This window comes from Furipterus horrens, unplaced genomic scaffold (assembly GCF_987537825.1).
Source record: "Furipterus horrens unplaced genomic scaffold, mFurHor1.1.pri manual_scaffold_11, whole genome shotgun sequence".
In the NCBI taxonomy this organism is placed as follows: domain Eukaryota; kingdom Metazoa; phylum Chordata; class Mammalia; order Chiroptera; family Furipteridae; genus Furipterus; species Furipterus horrens.
The window spans coordinates 83,807,262-83,824,896 of record NW_028327181.1 but is presented as its reverse complement, the minus strand read 5'-3'; the positions used below and the strand labels follow the sequence as shown (position 1 = coordinate 83,824,896).

Below are 17,635 nucleotides of genomic sequence, written 5' to 3'. Positions count from 1 at the left end.
AAATAGAGAGGTATTTCTGGAAGTTTGGATAAGCATATAGTACTTTCCTCCTCTTCATAGTCCAATCAAATTAAAAATAAAGCCCTGGCCAGATAGTTCAGTTGGTTAGAGCATTGACCCAATACGCCAAGGTTGTGGGTTCAATTCCCAGTTGGGGCACATATAAGAATCAACCAATAAATGCATAAATTAAGTAGAACAACAAATTGATGTCTCTCTCTAAAAATCAATAAAATATAAAATGAAATTAAAGTCCAAGTCACTAGCATTAAAACTGACTAGTACCTGCTGCTTCCTTTTCCTCTGTGTGTCTCTCTCTCCCTTTGGAAAAGAAGCCCAGTGGTAGGTAACTCCTGGGCAGTAGGCATCTACTCCTATTGGTTCCTGCCTAGCCTCTCCTTGAAACTAAGAATGGACTCTGCAGCCCAAGAACAACAGTGCTCTAGACACTCAGGGAAAAAGTCCGAGTATCCAAGATTTATTAGAAATGACACATACAAGTAATGAAATTTTCTTTTCTTCTCTTTTTCCGGTCTGAAGCCAGCTATCTCCTCATGTGATCTCCTTCTGTCTCACCAGAAAGGGTATTTACCAAATCTCAGTTGATGCTGGGAGGGAAGGGAGGAATCATCTCTCATTTTTAGCACTTTATAACTTATTGTATTTTGGTTTCAAGTAAGTCGTGAATAACATTTATTTCCAGATTCAGACTGGAATCTAAAAAACAAAAAGCACATGATAATCTGCTATGTATGTAAAATAATAATACTATTCTGTGGGTGAATAAAAAAAGAAAAAAGAAAAAATGGTTTAGATGGATTTGACTTAAATGTCCAAAGCTATAAAAACTAAGTCAGTATGGAATTTATAAAACTATCAGAGACGGGAAACTTAAGAGACTGAAAACAAAGGATAACGATGAATGGAATCTTCTCTGTTATGATAAATGTAAATAGTGGGCTCCTTTCCCAGGAAAGAACCAATTCTACTTAATAAATTTATAAATAGCTCTAGAAAAAGGAGCAGAGAGTTTAAGTTCCAAATCTACACTTGAAATAAGTGCCAAAGTTACGGAAATAAATTGAAAAATCATGTAAACTTAAGTAAGAAGAAAATGGCAGGTAAATTTCAGTGTGGACAAGAATAAAATAACATTTAGAGAAAACTTATTTAAATATAAAATGATGAGTTATAAAAGTTTTAAGATACAAAGGGAAATGGAAGTAGTCTCCCAAGTAAACAGTTTACTGAAGTAAACAATTTATTAAAAAACATTAACAAAACTCATTGCCAAACAGGACTGTAGTTGTAAAAATCTGAAAAATGTAAGTATAGCCTGGCCCTGGATTTTGATAACTTCAAAAGATATAACTAAGAAAAATATAATTATATACAATTTCTGAAAAAAATATTGACGTGCTCCAAGTGTTTGGAGGCTGATAGAAATAAAAAGTAAATGGTTACCTTCTCTAGAAAGGCTGAAATCTATGAAGTTATCAAAAGAGTGAAGGGGAAGTGTTAAAAAATCTTGCAGTACTAGAGTGAGAGGCAAATTTAAACAAATGGAAGCACTGTTTTAAATAATATGCTATGAATTTTCTAAAGTCATTACCTCAAGAAACAGTAAAAATACAAATTTTTACAAGTCTTGATAAATTAACTGAGACAGATTCATATCAGGAAAAGGGACCCAAGATCTAGCGCACACGCCTACTTTTGAGAGGAGCACTGGATTAATTAGCATGTCCACTTCCTCACCTCTCTGCATAGCCCTTTAGTTTAAAAGCACAGCAGCTCGTGTTTTTACGTTGTAAGGACAACACACGGGAATGGGAGGGACGCTCTACCAAGGGAAATTTCCTTAAATATTCAGCAAGAGAAAACTACAGACCTAATACGACAAAACACACACCGAGGCTAATTAGAAACAAAGACGCCTTTTGTAGTATGAAATGAGCGTGACAGTAATCTTGCCATCCATGAAACTCTGATCTTGGGCCAGGACCCCTGGGAGCACTCAGCACTTATAAGAGAATGTGGGTTGGTATTTAGTGTGTTAACTGATTTGCAAACTCATGAGCAAGATCACAGCATACATACTTTGTTGGTCCAAGTTTCAATGAAAGGGGCCTTTCTAAAGGCATTTTTTTTTTTTTACAAAAGGTGTTCGAAACATAAACCTGAAAAAAAAATCTTTAAATTAGTTTAACAAAGGTAACCTAATCCTTACCACCTGAAAGCAGGTGTGCAAATGGAAAGAAAAAGCAGACATAAACCAAAACTATATTCTGTTCCAGTGCCAAAGTAAACTGAGAAGAAAAACAAACATTTATTATTTACTGTGCCTTGTTAATGATCAGGCTATATCACCCTCTTTTTTGTTTTCGTTTAAAAATCATTTCAATTAGAATTGCTTCTTCATCAAAATAACTTTTTTCTATTTTAATTTGGTCATGAGAGTAGGTGAGCATGGCTAGAATATAAACAATTTTAAGCTTCCACTACTCTGTATTCTTTCCTGTATTCTTTACTATATTATTTCCTCTACATTTATTTTGTTACAAAAAAAATTAAGCAGAATAAAAATGATTTTTAGGAGGCTGGATTTAAAAGTATTCATTGAACTTAAATAAAAGACTGCTTGGATGACATGGTAAATACAGAAATGCCCAGGTAAGAACAACCGGCCTCAGTAATGCACAACAGTAGACGCCACTGAGCCAGCAGCTTGCATCAGGTTAGAGCCCTCCTTCCTGCTCCGTTAGGTAATGAACTATTATAAGAATGGGTTCAAAATAAAGAAGAGTCACAAAACAGGGAAAGATGAAAAGTCTTGACGTGGGGTGGTGAGAAGAGTTTAAAATAAAGCTTCCCAAGAAAGCAAATAAAATGAGGCATTAAGAATTCCACCATAAATCATGCTAAGTATGTGTAGAGATGACGACTGTGTGTTATGTGCGATTCAGCTGCCGCGGACTCCTGGAGACCCTGCGAGTGAGTGGCGTCCACAATGTCCCGTCCTCAACCGCCCGGCTCAGCTCCTGCCGACCCGGGCCCGTGGCTTCGTTCATGGACTGCACTGCAGACTAAATGCAAGTAGGTGACCTTTATGTACCAAAGTGAACTCTGCTAGTTATTCAATAATTCTGAAACAGAATCCTTGAAAAGAGACCAATTAAAATGGCTTAATCTTGATGGTACTTTTTGGTAAAACCATGAGCCGGCACTGAAAGAAGAAAAAGCCTGCCTTTTCAAAAAACTAACTGTTGTTTGGTGTGGTTGGTTGATTCCGAAAAGAGAAACTACAATAAGCCTCGGTAGCTCTGACATGGCCTTTAAATGATAAAGAAATGTGTTTAACATGTGTCTCTAACGTTCACTGGCAAAGTTTATCAGTTTAACCCTTTGCAAACAAGCAAGAGACCAGGAGAGCAGGAAGCTTTTCTGTGGGACTCCTGACGCCACACAAACCATAGCAGCTACAGCAAAGCCTAACGCAAACCCTCCAGAGTCCACGTTGACAAATTCTTTAACAAGCCCTGTGGTTACAGGGAAGCTGGTTTCACTCTGACTCACTCCTACTCAAGCAGTTTACTGGAAATGAAGGGGAGGGGGAATTTTCAGAGAAGTCATGTGATGGCCAGACAAACCACAGCCAGTAAAGGTTCGACAGAGTCAAAAACAGGTCCCAGAAACAACTGACACCCAGAGTCTTCACATGGCACCAAATTATATGAAAATGAGCCCTGTTGGGTTTCAGATCATCCACACCATGAACTCTTTCACAAATCTCCATATGTAAAGGGAGATACTTCACAAGGGGAAAAACCAGCAGGCATTGATACGGTGTGGGCAGCTACAAACACTTCATAGGAAAATGTGCTTAACAGAGAATAGCATCAAAGAAACGTTGAAGCACTTAAGTGAGTGTATAAATAATCATTATTAAATGCTTTCCCATAGTCTCTAAACGCAAAGGATCAAACACACATTCTATCATCAAAAGAAAGGCAAAAGAACCTTTAATTATCCCCTTGTACTAGGAGGATGTTCACTGGGTGAAGCATGAAAAGAAAACACTTGCCATAAGAATGAGAACTGCCATTACAATGGACAAGTTTTTTGTGGTATTGTGTGTTTTCACTAATAAAATAATGTAAATGACTTGAAACTTCTAAACAGGATAAAAATTCTATTAAGCATAAAACATTCTGCAGCCTTAAATACAGACTAGTAAGCTAAAAGATATTAGTATTTAAATTTAATTTGGGGATTTAGCTTCAATAAATCATATACCACAGCCCTACACAGAAGCTAAAAAATACTCCTTTAATATAAGATTAAATCCAGGAACTATAAAACAGTCGTTGAGGCTATATTTAACCAACAGACCCATGAATTATACTCAAGAGAAAGACAAGTTAGTCAATATAAGTATGGAGGAAAAAAATTGCATTCTTTCACATGAAGTTTTAAGAAATTTCAGTTTCTTATTTCTGACTTAATTCTCAATTTCCTATACTGATAGGAATAATATTAATCAAAGCAGCATGATATTGGCATAAAAGTAGACAGTTAGATAAATGGAAGAGAATTTAGAGCCCAGAAATAAATTCACACCTTTATGGTCAATTAATATTTGACAAAAGAGGCAACAGCATATGATGGGGTAAAGAAAGTCTATTCAATAAATGGTGTTGGGAAAACTGGACAGATTCATGGGGGAAAAAAAAGAAACCAGACCACCTTCTTTCACCCATATACAATAGACTCAAAATAGATTAAAGACTTAAATGTTGGACTTAAAACCACAGATATCAGAGAAGAAAACATAGGCAGTAAAATCTAGGACTTATCTTGTAGCAATATTTTTTCTGATATACAGTATCTCCTTGAGGAAGGAAAACAAAAGAAAAAAAAACAAATGGGACTACATCAAACTAAAAAGCTTTTGTACAGAAAAACGTAATCAACAAAATGAAAGGACAACCTGCTGAATGGGAGAACATATTTATCAATGACATATCTGATAAGGAGTTAATATCTAAAATTTATTAAAAACATAAAACTCAATACCCCCCCAAAAGAAGCCCCGCTCCCCTCAAACAATCCAATTTAAAAACAGGCAAAAGGCCCTGGCTTGTGTGGCTCAGTGAACTGAGTGAGCACTGGCCTGAGAACCAAAGTGTCGCAGGTTAGATTCCCATTCAGGGCACATGGCTGGGTTGCAGGTCAGGTCCCCAGTAGGGGGTGCACGAGAGGCAATCACACATTGATGTTTCTCTCCCCGTCTTCCTCTCTCCTTTCCCCTCTCTCTAAAAATAAATAAATAAAATCTAAAAAAAAAAAAAAAAAAAATCAGTTTAAAAAAATAAGTAAATAAAAATAGGCAAAAGACCTAAATAACACAGTTCTCCAAAGAGGACATACAGATGGCCAACATATGAAAAGATGTTCAGTGTCACTAATTATCAGAGAAATGCAAATAACCACAGTGAGCTATCACCTCACACCTGTCTGAATGGTTATTATCAATAAATCAACAAACAGGTTTTGGCGAGGATGTGGAGAAAAGGAAATCTTTGTGCACTGTTGGTGGGAATGCAGACTGGTGCAACCACTATGGAAAGCAGTATGGAGTTACCTCAAAAACTTAAAAGTGGAATTGCCTAGAGACCCAGCAATTCCACTTTTAGGAATATATCCGAAGATACCCAAAACACTAACTATGCATCCAGCCCTGGCTGCTGTGGCTCAGTGGATTGTGCACCAGCCTGTGAACCAAAGCGTTGCTGGTTCTATTCCCAGTCAGGGCACATGCCTGGGTTGCAGGTCAGGTCCCCAGTTGCAACCACACATTGATGTTTCTCTCTCTCTTTTTCCCTTCCTTCTTATAAAAATTAATAAGTAAAATCTTTAAAAAAAAAAAAGACAAAGAATATATGCATCCCTATGTTCATTGCTGCATTATTTACACGAGCCAAGATTTGGAAGCAGTCCAAGTGTCCATCAGGAGATGAGCTGATATAAAAGCTGTAGTCCATTTTACACAACGGAATACTACTTGGCCATAAACAAGAAGGAAATCTTACCCTTTGTGACAGCACAGATGGACCTGGAGAGTAGTGAGCTAAGTGAAATAAGCCAGTCAGAGAAAGACAAGTACCATATGATTTCGCTTCTATGTGGAGTCTAATGAAAAAAATAAACTAACAAAATAGAAGCAGACTCACAGATACAGAGAACAGTATGGTGATTACTAGAGGGAAAGTAGGGTGTGGGAGGTTAAGAGGGTAAAGGAAGAAAAATGGTGACGGCAGGAGAAAAGCTGGGGTGGTAGACGCACAATACTATACACAGATGATGTGTTATAGAACTGTACGCCTGAAACCTACATAATTTTATTAACCAATGTCACCACAATATATTCAATTAAAAAATGAGGAAACTATAAAAAAGCCTTTGAGGGACTACTTAACCTAAAAGACTTATGAATTATAGTCAACAGAAAGGAAGCTAGTCAATATAAATATGGAGGGAAAAAGTGTGCATTTTTTAAAAGCTGAAGTTTAAAATCTTTTTCAACTTCTTATGTGACTTCATTCTCAATTTCCTATATTGATAGGAATAATAAGAAACAGTTTCACACAGTCAGCAACCCAACATTTTGTAAAAATGGATCCAAGGAGCTCAGTCATCTGGACAGGTGTCACTTAGGAAAGCACATTTATTCAAACCACACTCTTCCAAGTAAATATGTACAACATTTCAACTTCATTGTGTTGGCTTTAAACACCAAAAACCAAAGTCACCCCCATGATCCCACTCTCCATTACTTCAATAATACTGGCTGCCCTAATCTTTTAGGGTACATCAGGCAAATAAGTTTCTTTATTTTTCAAACTTTTATTCCTAGTGTCTTTAATTTTCCTTTTTCTCTGGTTATGCAGCTTAAAGAATAATCAAGTTACCACAATAACCTTCATCTGTTTCTAAAGTATAGAATTTTACAAATGCTGTTTTACTTAATGTGAATTAAAAAGTAAGTCACTCCATACGAAGTCTTCTATGTTATCTTTTTTTTTTTTTTTTAAGATTTTATTTACTTTTAGAGAGAGGGGAAAGGAGGGAGACAGAGAGGGAGAGAAACACAATTGCAGTGAGAGAAATACTGTTGTGAGAGAGATTGGTTGCCTCTCACACGCCCCCAACTGGGGACCTGGCCCACAACCCAAGCACGTGCCCTGACTGAGAATCGAACCGGAAACCCTTCAGTTCACAGCCCGGTGCTCAAACCACTGAGCCATACCAGCCAGGGCTTAGGGCTTCTATGTTATCTTCTATGTTGCTCTCAGATGACTATTAAACTAAAAAATGCAAAGTTGTTCAATCTTTCTTACGTAAATTATCTTGTGTTCACTGCACTTCCACGTTTTACTTTGCAGTGGAGTAATATTGGGTGAATATGTTCCACGTAATACTACATTTTCTCTCTTACTTGATATTTCTTAGTTTATTCAAATATCTACACCTCATGAGTAGAATGTGCAAGACCAGGCAGACACTGTTGAAAATGCACACATTTTTGTGGCCTCCCCTTAAGGGGCTTACAGAATCCTGGGAGAGATAAGAAAAGTCCATAAAGTTTTAAGAGATAGAAAATGGTACGTACACAAGAAAGATAAAGCAAGAGACAATTTCCAGGGATTGGGACTATTTTTGAGCAGCAAAGTTCTATGATCAGAGGTGTTTTTCAGAAAAAAAAAATTGTTTTTAAAGTTTTTATTTCCTCTGTGTGGGAATAGATAGGAAAAAAAGACTAGTAAAGAGGAGCCCTATTAGAAGTCACTGGAAATGTTTAGAGAACTAGTGATAAAGTCTGAACTAGTAGTGGGAAGAGAAAGGAGAGGGCAGATATGAAGACACTGTGAACATAGAATCAATAGGCCTTGAAGAATGACTAGATAAGGGAGGCAGGCGGGAGTGAGATGACCTAACTTTTACAAACGATACTAGAATTGCTCAAGGTCATAGGAAGCTACATTCACTTATGTCTATCTCCCACAGACATAAAGTGAAAACATGATACAAAGCCAAGAGCAAAAGGAAGTCAGCTTGGTGGAAAAATACTGCCTGATCTCAACACTGGACTCCTGAAAATAAATTAGGTACCATAGGAATCAGAATTCAAATAAATGTGTTAATAATCACCCCCCCCCAAAAAAAAAATCTATAGTATGCAATTCAACCGCCAGTCAAAACTGGAACTGAAACAAATACTTAGCTTTAAAATTGTTACCTAGTACTCACTTCCTAGTAAAAGCATATACACCCTTTAACCTAGTTGGAGAGCACATGGTAAAGCAATGAGAGCCAAGTATTTTTTCAGTTTTCCTGCTGATAAACTTATTCTACCAAAAGGGATAAAAAAACACATTTTTCTACCTGAGTCTTAGGCCAATCTTAAAATTCAAATATCCAACATAATTACTCACTTTACTTAATTTGATGTTTTAGCTACTGTTGACCCAACTTTTCTGTAAAACTCAAATCGATGGGTTTTACAGAATATGTGTATCAATGAGGAAGTTCTAACACCAAAGTCATAAAGTTTTGGATCCTTGTGAAAAACTGATTACTGTAAGAACTTTTAAATCACCATCAGTAACATCTAACTAAAAAGGTGTCAGTTGCCCTGGCTGCGTGGCTCAGTGGATTGAGCATCGGCCTGCGAGCCAAGTGTCGCTGGTTCGATTCCCAGTCAGGGCACATTACTAGGTTGCACGTCAGGTCCCCAGTTAGGGGCACGAGTGAGAGGCAACCACACAGTGATCTTTCTCTCCCTCTCTTTCTCCTTTCCTCTCTCTCTAAAAAAAAAAAAAGGTGTCAGTAAAGTTGTAGTTTTCAAATAAATAAAAACCCAATACCTTTTAAAATACCGTTAAAAACTATTTACAAAAATATAATATGCAATTTATAACAATAAAATGTTAGTCAAACTAACATTAAAATCACCAGGAAAATAGCTAATTACCCCAAAAACAGAAAGTTAGATTCCTGCATTATATGATAGGTAAAATATTGTAAGAGATTACAGATTTAACAGTAAAAGAGCAAAGTCATAAAAATACTAAAAGAAAATACAGGTGAATATTTACTAGATAATTGTAAGGGTTCAGGAAGATAATTTTAGGGACTACTCCAAAAAAAAAAGTCTAGATATTGATATAAAAAAGAAAAAAAAAGTAAACTTTATTCAAAAAGCAAAATAAAACATACAATAAACAATATGAAAAAAAAATACTGATAGCATATGACAAAAGGGATCTCCTTAAAATTGTGAATCAATAAAAAATAAATAAAACTATATTAAACAAAAAATTGGTAAATGAACCAGTTAAAGTCTTTGTTTATCTGTGTTTTCAACATTACAAGAAGCATACTTTTGTAATCAGAAAGTTGTTATAGAAAGCAATCATGTAGAAAATATTTGATGACCCTGAAAAAATGTTCACAGGATGATTTTATATTCAAAACAAGTCACAAAACAATAAATAGAATATGACTCACTCTTATAAATATTTACAGAGAAAAAGACCGAAGGATGGAGAGATTATTTTTAAGTATACATATATTTACCAGTCGTTTACAGTGAGCTGTGTCACTTCATAATAAGAGCATAACCTTAAAATCAGTATCAAATGTCTATTATATGTGGAAAAAAGAACTTGAGCCTAATATGTATGGTATGATCCTAGTTTTTAATTTAAAAAGTTATATATGCAAAGAAAGCTTAGAATTAGGGAATTATTATCCTGCTTTGGGGAGGAAATGTGTGGGTTTTTACTTCTTACTTTTAACATTTCCAGAATGTTTCAATCTTATTACTAGAAGCACTTGTGTAATTAAAAAATATGCAAATCTAGAAAATGTAACAGAAGCAGAGAGTCTAAGACAAATTTGTTACTGAAAACACAAAAAATGTTTTTAAGATAGCTGATTTAAAAATAAAATTACAAAAATTCTTCTTAAATTGTTAAATTTATTTCCATTGTGAAAAACCTTTAAAATCAAAGCCTATATACTGTATCACAACAGTGTATCAAAACAACTGAGATATAATAGATCTTGTTTGGGTACAGTAATAGTAGATAGTGTTAGCTAGAGCAAACAAACTTAAATTTTGCCAAGCCACAGCAAAGAACTCTAATTTGAATAAGGAATTAAAACATTAGTGCTCTCCGAGATAATTTATAATGTGGAAAACAGGGCAACAGTCCCTTCCCCGACTATTGTTCCTCTACCCCCTCCAACTGTAAAATAATTGAAGCTAACCCCTTTTCTAAACCTGGAGAAAGAATGTAGGGATAATCATATGCACATATACTGAAATCTATGCAAGCCACAAAATGGGTAGAAAGTGGTAAAAATGCATAAAAGGCAATAAAAAAGGAAAATTCAAATCAAATATAGGAGAAAGGAAACATTTTAAATCAGTTCTTTATTTTTTACTGCATTTACCTGGATGAAAATATTGCTACATTTTGGTATGGTAAGCAGAGCACTAATCCTGAAGTCAGAAAATTGATTGGGGTTGAGTGTTGGCTCTGAAATGCACGAGGTGTGTGTTCCTGAGTGTGTTTCCTATTTACAACTGGAAAAATATCTTCTCTTTCATGGTTGTTCTACGGCACTTTGTTAAAGTGCCTCATACATAGATTTTTCTTTTTTAATCTTAGAAAGAAAATTAATGGGGAAGATCACAAAATTGTTAGGGACGAGTTACTATTTTAATATATTATTTCAGTTAGTTATTTTCTAGTTTGCATAATCAGCTGACAAAACATATAGTTGCAATTTTGGATGAAGATTTTTAAGTTTGGTTTTTTTTTTCTAAAGATTGCATTTATTTATTTCTAGAGAGAGGGGAAGGGAGGGAGAAAAAGAAGGAAAGAAACACTGATGAGCAAGAGAACCATTAATGCAGAGATCCATGCCCCAAACCAGGGACCTGCCCACAACCCCACAGGTTCCCTGACAGGGAATCGAACTGGTGACCTTTCAGTTTGCAGGCCAGTGCTCAATCCACTGAGCCACACCAACAAGAACTAAATGAAGATTTTAAATAAAATGTTCATAAAGAGTATATAGTTTCTGACTAAATAACATGAAACAGAATGGGCATACTTTGCTACTTAATTTTTCAATAAATAAATATGAAATTAGAGAGTAAGAAATATTAGTTTAACCGAAAATAGTGATTATAATTATTGGCTTTAGAGGATGAAAAGAGCCAAACCTCATAATCTTCAGAAGTTTTCTGTGCAGTCTTGTTTCCACAACTCAAAAAATAGCAGAATTAGAAAAGATCTAGCCAAAAAGTAACTAAAATTATGAGAGTCATACAGATGAACAAAAAAGATTATTACCCCAACAGTAGATATAGATTAAGAGTCTCTAAGACTCTAAAATCTTTAAGAGCTCAAATTATATGTATAAAATGAAGTATAATTTACTTCATAAAATTCTAGAATATCTTAGTTTCTGGAAGTAGAGCTTTGGGATGGAAATTAGTTTACAGAATGTATTGTTTATAATCCCAGAACCAAAAAATTGCAAATAATGAAATGAGTCACCCAGCAGATGTTCTATCCAGTACAAGGAGTGCTATGCATGAGTCCATGAAAAAGCACCTAGAGAGACAAGCACTCATTCTTTTTAAAATAGCAATATTATTTGTATACAATTAAAATCAATAGAAAGTTTCTTTTTTATATTGAGTCAATGTGGACCTCGGACAACGTTTATCCATCAATTCTAAGACAAAACCTCTGTAGTTTTCAGTATGAGTGCATCCTCTCACCACAGGAAAGACAGCTTTCTGCCTATTTCACATGCTTATCACATCATCTTTTTAAGGAACTGTCTAAATTCTTTCCAAGAGTTTCTCAAATTACATGATTTTAAGATCATTTATCACCTCAGTCCACTCCTATAGAGAAGTTCTGGTTTGTCAATGTTTTATCCTATTAAAAATGATACTACAGAAAGTTTCCCGTTTCTTTTTTTAAAAGATTTATTTTATTATTATTTTTTTTTTTTAGAGGGGAAAAGAGGGAGAAAAAGAGGGAGAGAACTATCAATGTATGGTTGCCTCTCACATACACCCACGACCCAGGCGTGTGCCCTGACTGGGAATCAAACCTGTGACCCTTTGGTTCGCAGACCGGCACTCAATTCACTGAGCCACACCAGCCAGGGCAGAAAGTTTCCCATTTCCAGATGATGGAATAAGTAAGACCTTTGCCCTATTGTAGATTAAAGATGGTTGCAAATTCTTGCGTAGTCCTCTCATTGAGAGGTGTAGTTTAATTCCACTCTCTGAATCTGAGCTGGCTTTAGTGATCTCCTCAGCCAACACAAAGTGGCAAAGAACTGGGATTTAGGAGGTTATGTTACAAAGAAACCTCGCAGCTCCACCTAGGTTCTTTCAGAGCACGTGTTCTGGGAACGCCGGTGTCACAATATGAGAAAGTCCAAGAAGCCCCGTACATAGTAACTTGGGGTCCAAAAATAATAGCGCAGCCAAACTTCAAGCTACCAGCCAGAATGAACTTGTCAGTCATGGGAGTAAACCACCCTGGATGTAGATCCTCCAATTTACAGCCATGCCATTTGTCCAAATTGCATATCTGTGTGCAATATAAATGACCTTTGCTGTTTTACTGCTTAATACTGGGGTTGTTTGTTACCAAAGAACTGTAACATCCCCACCCCCTATCTTAATAATAACTCTAAAATATAGAAAATAGAAACATGAACTCTCTCTTTGGTGAAACTAGCATTAATAAATGAAGACAGGGTCAATGGAAGAAAAGATTCTACATGAGAGCCTGCAGTGGAAGAGATGGAAGAGAAGCCAAGCTTTGCGCTACTGAATTCCAGAAATGATCTTCAGCGGAACTGCAGAAGAGACCGAGTTAGGGCTGGAACCAGGAGGGTGTATAAAAAGTGGACTCCCAGGGCCCACTCCTGCTTTAGCGTGGCCAGATATCCTCCTTCCTTAGCCCCAGAGAAGATATCAAATATATAGTCTCTAGACAAACGGAACCAGAGGTTCTGGGCTTAGGACATGTTTGTGCAGGTATCCACAGAATGATCACAAAGCAGGTTAAATGAAAACTGACATGTTAAATGGAGAACTCTTAACTCTCCTTCCACAGCCTCACTTTAGAATGTCTGCTGCAAGCTTTATATTCTCCGGGCAATAAACTGAGTATCCATGACCACTGAAACTGAACTATCCCAAAAGAAAGATCTGCAGGAACTGACACATGGAGGTTTCAATAAATAAAAAAGGCTGCCACTCCCACACTTGCCTCCCCACATACAGCTTCCATTCGGCTTTATGTGTCTTATTCAAGAATCAGCAGGCTTTGCGGAAGCTTTCAACCAGAAATTAAACAGGCAAAGGAAAAAAACCAATACCTGGAGCAATAGAAAACTTAAAGAAATGAAATACCTTCAAAAAGAGAAGATAAACCATTTCTTGGAAATATAATGCCAATTGCTTTTTGAAATAAAATATTTGAGAGTGGAAAAACATTTTAATATTAGAGTTAGAAGAAAAAGTTGAAGAAATTCCATACAAAGGAAAAAGAGATAAATATTAGGAGCAATATGATTTAAAAAAATTAAAATGGTGGGTGTTGGGAGGTCCAACATCAAAATAATAAGAATTCCAAAAAATAAGACTAGAGACTAAAGAGGACAGATTGACACATAAAAAAAATATATAAGAACTGATGGACTGTGGACTGGCAAATTTCCTGAGTGCCTAGCAGAATTAAAAATAACAAAACAAAACAAACAAAAAAACGAACAACCCCTACCTCAAATAATGAATCTAAAAAAGCTTCTAGAGGGAAAAAACCCTACCAAGAGAGCTCAGCAGGGCATTTGCCCCATCAGCTTCAACACTAGAAGCCTGAAGATGACTGAGCGATGCCTTCCAAGCTAAGTTAGAAAAACAATTTTCAATTTAGAACTCTATATTGAGTTAACTGATTAGGTATGAATGATGAAAACACCATTTTCAGAATTTTCCATCTACTCATCCAAGAGTAAGTCATCAAAGACTGAGACAAGGGACCCAAACGAAGAGACAAGCAATGGTGCAGAGGCCAAGAGAAACCCGCGTGCAGACTGGAGTGGGAGCAGGGGGACTCAAGTGAGGAGGCCAAGAGAAAAATATGTAACTGATATTAGGTATTTCATAGTTGTTACCAAGCGGAAGGTGATATTGACAGGAGCTTTACAGAGCTGGTGGAAGGGAGGGAAGAGATTGAAGACACTATGCAAACGAAAAGAGCGCTAATTTCAAAGCAAATAGCTTTAAACATGGAAAATAATCATAGTTCCTTGGTTGGCTTAACAGAGAACAGGACTTATACCTGTTTGGCACCCAAGCCACAGCATAAAACTTTAAAGCTACAAGCCATGCTAGACTTTTTCTACTTCAACTTGCTGACCGTACACAGGTGCAAAAAGGAGTTTTTAAGGTGTTCAATGACATACAGTAATTAGTGCCGCACATGACAGAGGTGTCAGTTGTCAGAAGTGGGGCTGCTCAGCCATCTGTGCCTACGGATGGGCTTGGCTTGCATGGAGCTGGCATTCGGAGCTCTGCTTTGAGCTCTGCTTCTAGGCCTGTAAAATTAGGGAGGTAACGACTTCCTGATCTGCAGTTTTCTATAAAATTTAAGGAAAGGTACATTTTCCACACCATCTCAGAGTGCACACAGGGTCAAATTGGATACTGGAATTTAAAAAGCATTAAAAATAATTAAAAGTTGTCTCTATTAGAAATACTTTTTACCCTTAATATAAGCGTTATGATGTGAGAGAGGTGGACGGTGCCGCTGACAGGTAAGGCAGGCAAAGCAGATACACGGACAACTTGCCATGCAGAGCAGATGTCCGTAACGCTTTGGTTCCTTGCTTTATAGTTAGATGTTCTAAAGTCATATTGTTTTCAATAAAAAACTGTAACTATTCTTGGTTAACTTTTTTAAAAAGTTCATCTATCATTGAAATGGGTTTCCAACCCCCTATCCCCCCACCATGGTAATGGTTTTTGGGTCTCAGATTCCACTGGGAAAAAAAGTATGAACTCATTTCTCAAAAAAATGTGTGCACACTTACGTGGCCATACGTACTTACAAACATGACAATGAAACTGTTTTTCAAACACCACAGATTAATGAACAAATCTGGAGTCTCAGTTAATAATATTCTTAGGAATTTTCCTGCAGACACTAAAACACCTGTTTTGTAACATTAAAATACAGGTTGATATACAGTTTCTGCTCAAATGTAAAAAGCCCTTTCCCCCTCACTGATAAAGGGTACCTCTCTTAATTGTTCTTTCTTAATTGGGAGTTGCCAAATAATTTCATCTAAACACGGTAAACTGTGTTGATGTTATTTCAAAAATATTAATTTGGAAGTCCTCCTGTTTGGGACTCTCGGCCTATTTGTCCCCCTTATTTATTCGGTGGTCTGCTTGGTACCACAGCAGGGCCTCGAACAACATCGTTTCATCGTGAGTCATTTTGTTTAAAGTCGCAGAACCTCCTGACAACGGTCAATGAGGACTTACTGTACTTACAGACACATGAAGAACAAAGAACGTTTCAGCTCCTTCACCTCACTGGCAACATGAATTTACCGTGGTTTTCTGGCCAGGTGTTTTAGCTGAATCCGAGTTGTCTTGTGGAATCTATATTTCTCTATTCTAAGATCAAGACTGTAAACACTTTACATTTCACCTTAGAATTCTGCGTATTCTACCCCAAACCATGTATCATTGTGTCTGGACATTGGCAGTTTTCCTCTTCACAGTAACTTATAACAATTCCACCTTGATCATAAGCCCTTTAGGAATAATTATTCTTTTTTTCCCACTGTTCTTACTTGTGCATTCTCTGCATGTTCCAGCATCTCTTCGAATTCCTGATACTCCTCATCATCTGGGTCAGCACCTGAGAGCCGGGCTGCTCTGGCCATAAAATACGGAGGCAGCTCCCCGATTGCTGTGCCAACTCCCTGTGTGAAAAACCAAAATACTCACGTGAGATGGTTCTCAACACAGTTGCACTAAACACATCAAATCCATGTATTTTCTATATTACCAAAAACATTAGGGAGAAGAGCATATACTAATACATAATCAGGGGAATGTGAGTTTGAATCCTGGCCCTAATACCAACCTATGTCATGCTGGGCAAGATAATAGACATAAAACTGTCCATCCCTGGTGTACTGCAGCGTTTCTGCTGATAGCCTATTATTTTTGTCAGCCGCCCCCCCTTTCAAATATTCAAGTAATTTGGTAATGGGCATTCATTAGTATAATAATGAGACAAATATTTTCTAGGAAATCTCCTGGTATTTAGGATGTTGCTTTAATGCCAGCAGAACTTTTTTTGTGCTGAGTTAAAACTTTTAACAAATTGTGGTCAGGAAGCCCCTTGAAAACTCAACACTGGGATGGATAAATTTTCACCACAGGAAAAATGTTTGTATTTCCTCAGGACATTGAGTGACTCATGTTTTAGTCTCTTTCTGGATTCTTGTTTTTGAAGAGAAAATTTTTTCGACCAACTTAGGATATAAGGGTGAAAACAAAGGTAAAATAATCAGAAATTTGGTTTAAACTTACATGGCTCAAATACAGCTTAGGTAATAGTGCAAGAGACACAGAGTCTCTAGGGTAATTCTCATTTTTGAGCCGTTCTTCTCTGTCCTGAGTCACAGTGAATGAAAAAGGCATTTGCTAGTTCTCAAGCGACTTTAGGCTTTTCTGTTTGCTCTGTCCTATGGCTGCGCCTAGAAATGCCTTGACAAGAATTCCCAAGGAACATTATCAAATTCAAACATTGTGTTATGTGTGGAATCAGGGATCTCCAAGTGAACTGCTGTAGTCAGTCAAACACAGAGAGAAGGGCAGGAGAAGAGACATGTACAGAGACTGATAAAGGAATAAAACACAAACCATACTTTGCTAACCAAGAAAGCTTGGTGATAGTCAATAACTAAAGGAAAAAATGATGTAATTGGAATACCCCATTTTATAACCCCTAATAAAGTAATGAACTTATGTAATAATGGTGCTAATATCACACACACAAAAGACAATCAGACACTACTGCACCCTATGATAGAAATACACAAGACTCACAGAAAATGCAGGGAACATAGAAACATATCTAAATTACACCAACTGGAATACAATCAGTAAAATCCAGGCTGTGGGAAACTAAACTTGACAAGCAATCCAGTTTCAATAACAAATTTTAAAAGAAGAATAAAGAAATAAATACAACCAAGAAAATTAGAACACTAACTGGGTTAACTGATTTGAAGAGACTATTCCTAATCCCTGATAGGTGTGATAATGTGGTTAAAGTCCTACGGTTGGTATGTTCACAGGTGAAGTGCGGCATGTTAGCTTGGGTACGCATCAGGGTACCTGAGAGCAGACCGAGGCAGGGTACACACAAAACAGTGGTAACCAGGAGGTAACATCTGCCGAAGTTGGGTAACCATGTATTCAGTTAACTATGTAATTCTT

At 36.7% G+C, this 17,635-nt stretch overlaps 1 protein-coding gene across 4 annotated transcripts in view; it reads right to left on the bottom strand.

Moving 5' to 3' along the window:
* Positions 1 to 17,635, bottom strand: part of VMP1 (vacuole membrane protein 1) — a 115,002-nt gene that overhangs the window by 46,106 nt on the left and 51,261 nt on the right. For all 4 annotated transcript variants that reach the window (XM_090292605.1, XM_090292607.1, XM_090292609.1 and 1 more), the window contains exon 7: positions 15,976 to 16,107. In XM_090292605.1, coding sequence (XP_090148731.1) covers positions 15,976 to 16,107 — 132 coding nt within the window. The remainder of the gene's footprint in view (positions 1 to 15,975; positions 16,108 to 17,635) is intronic.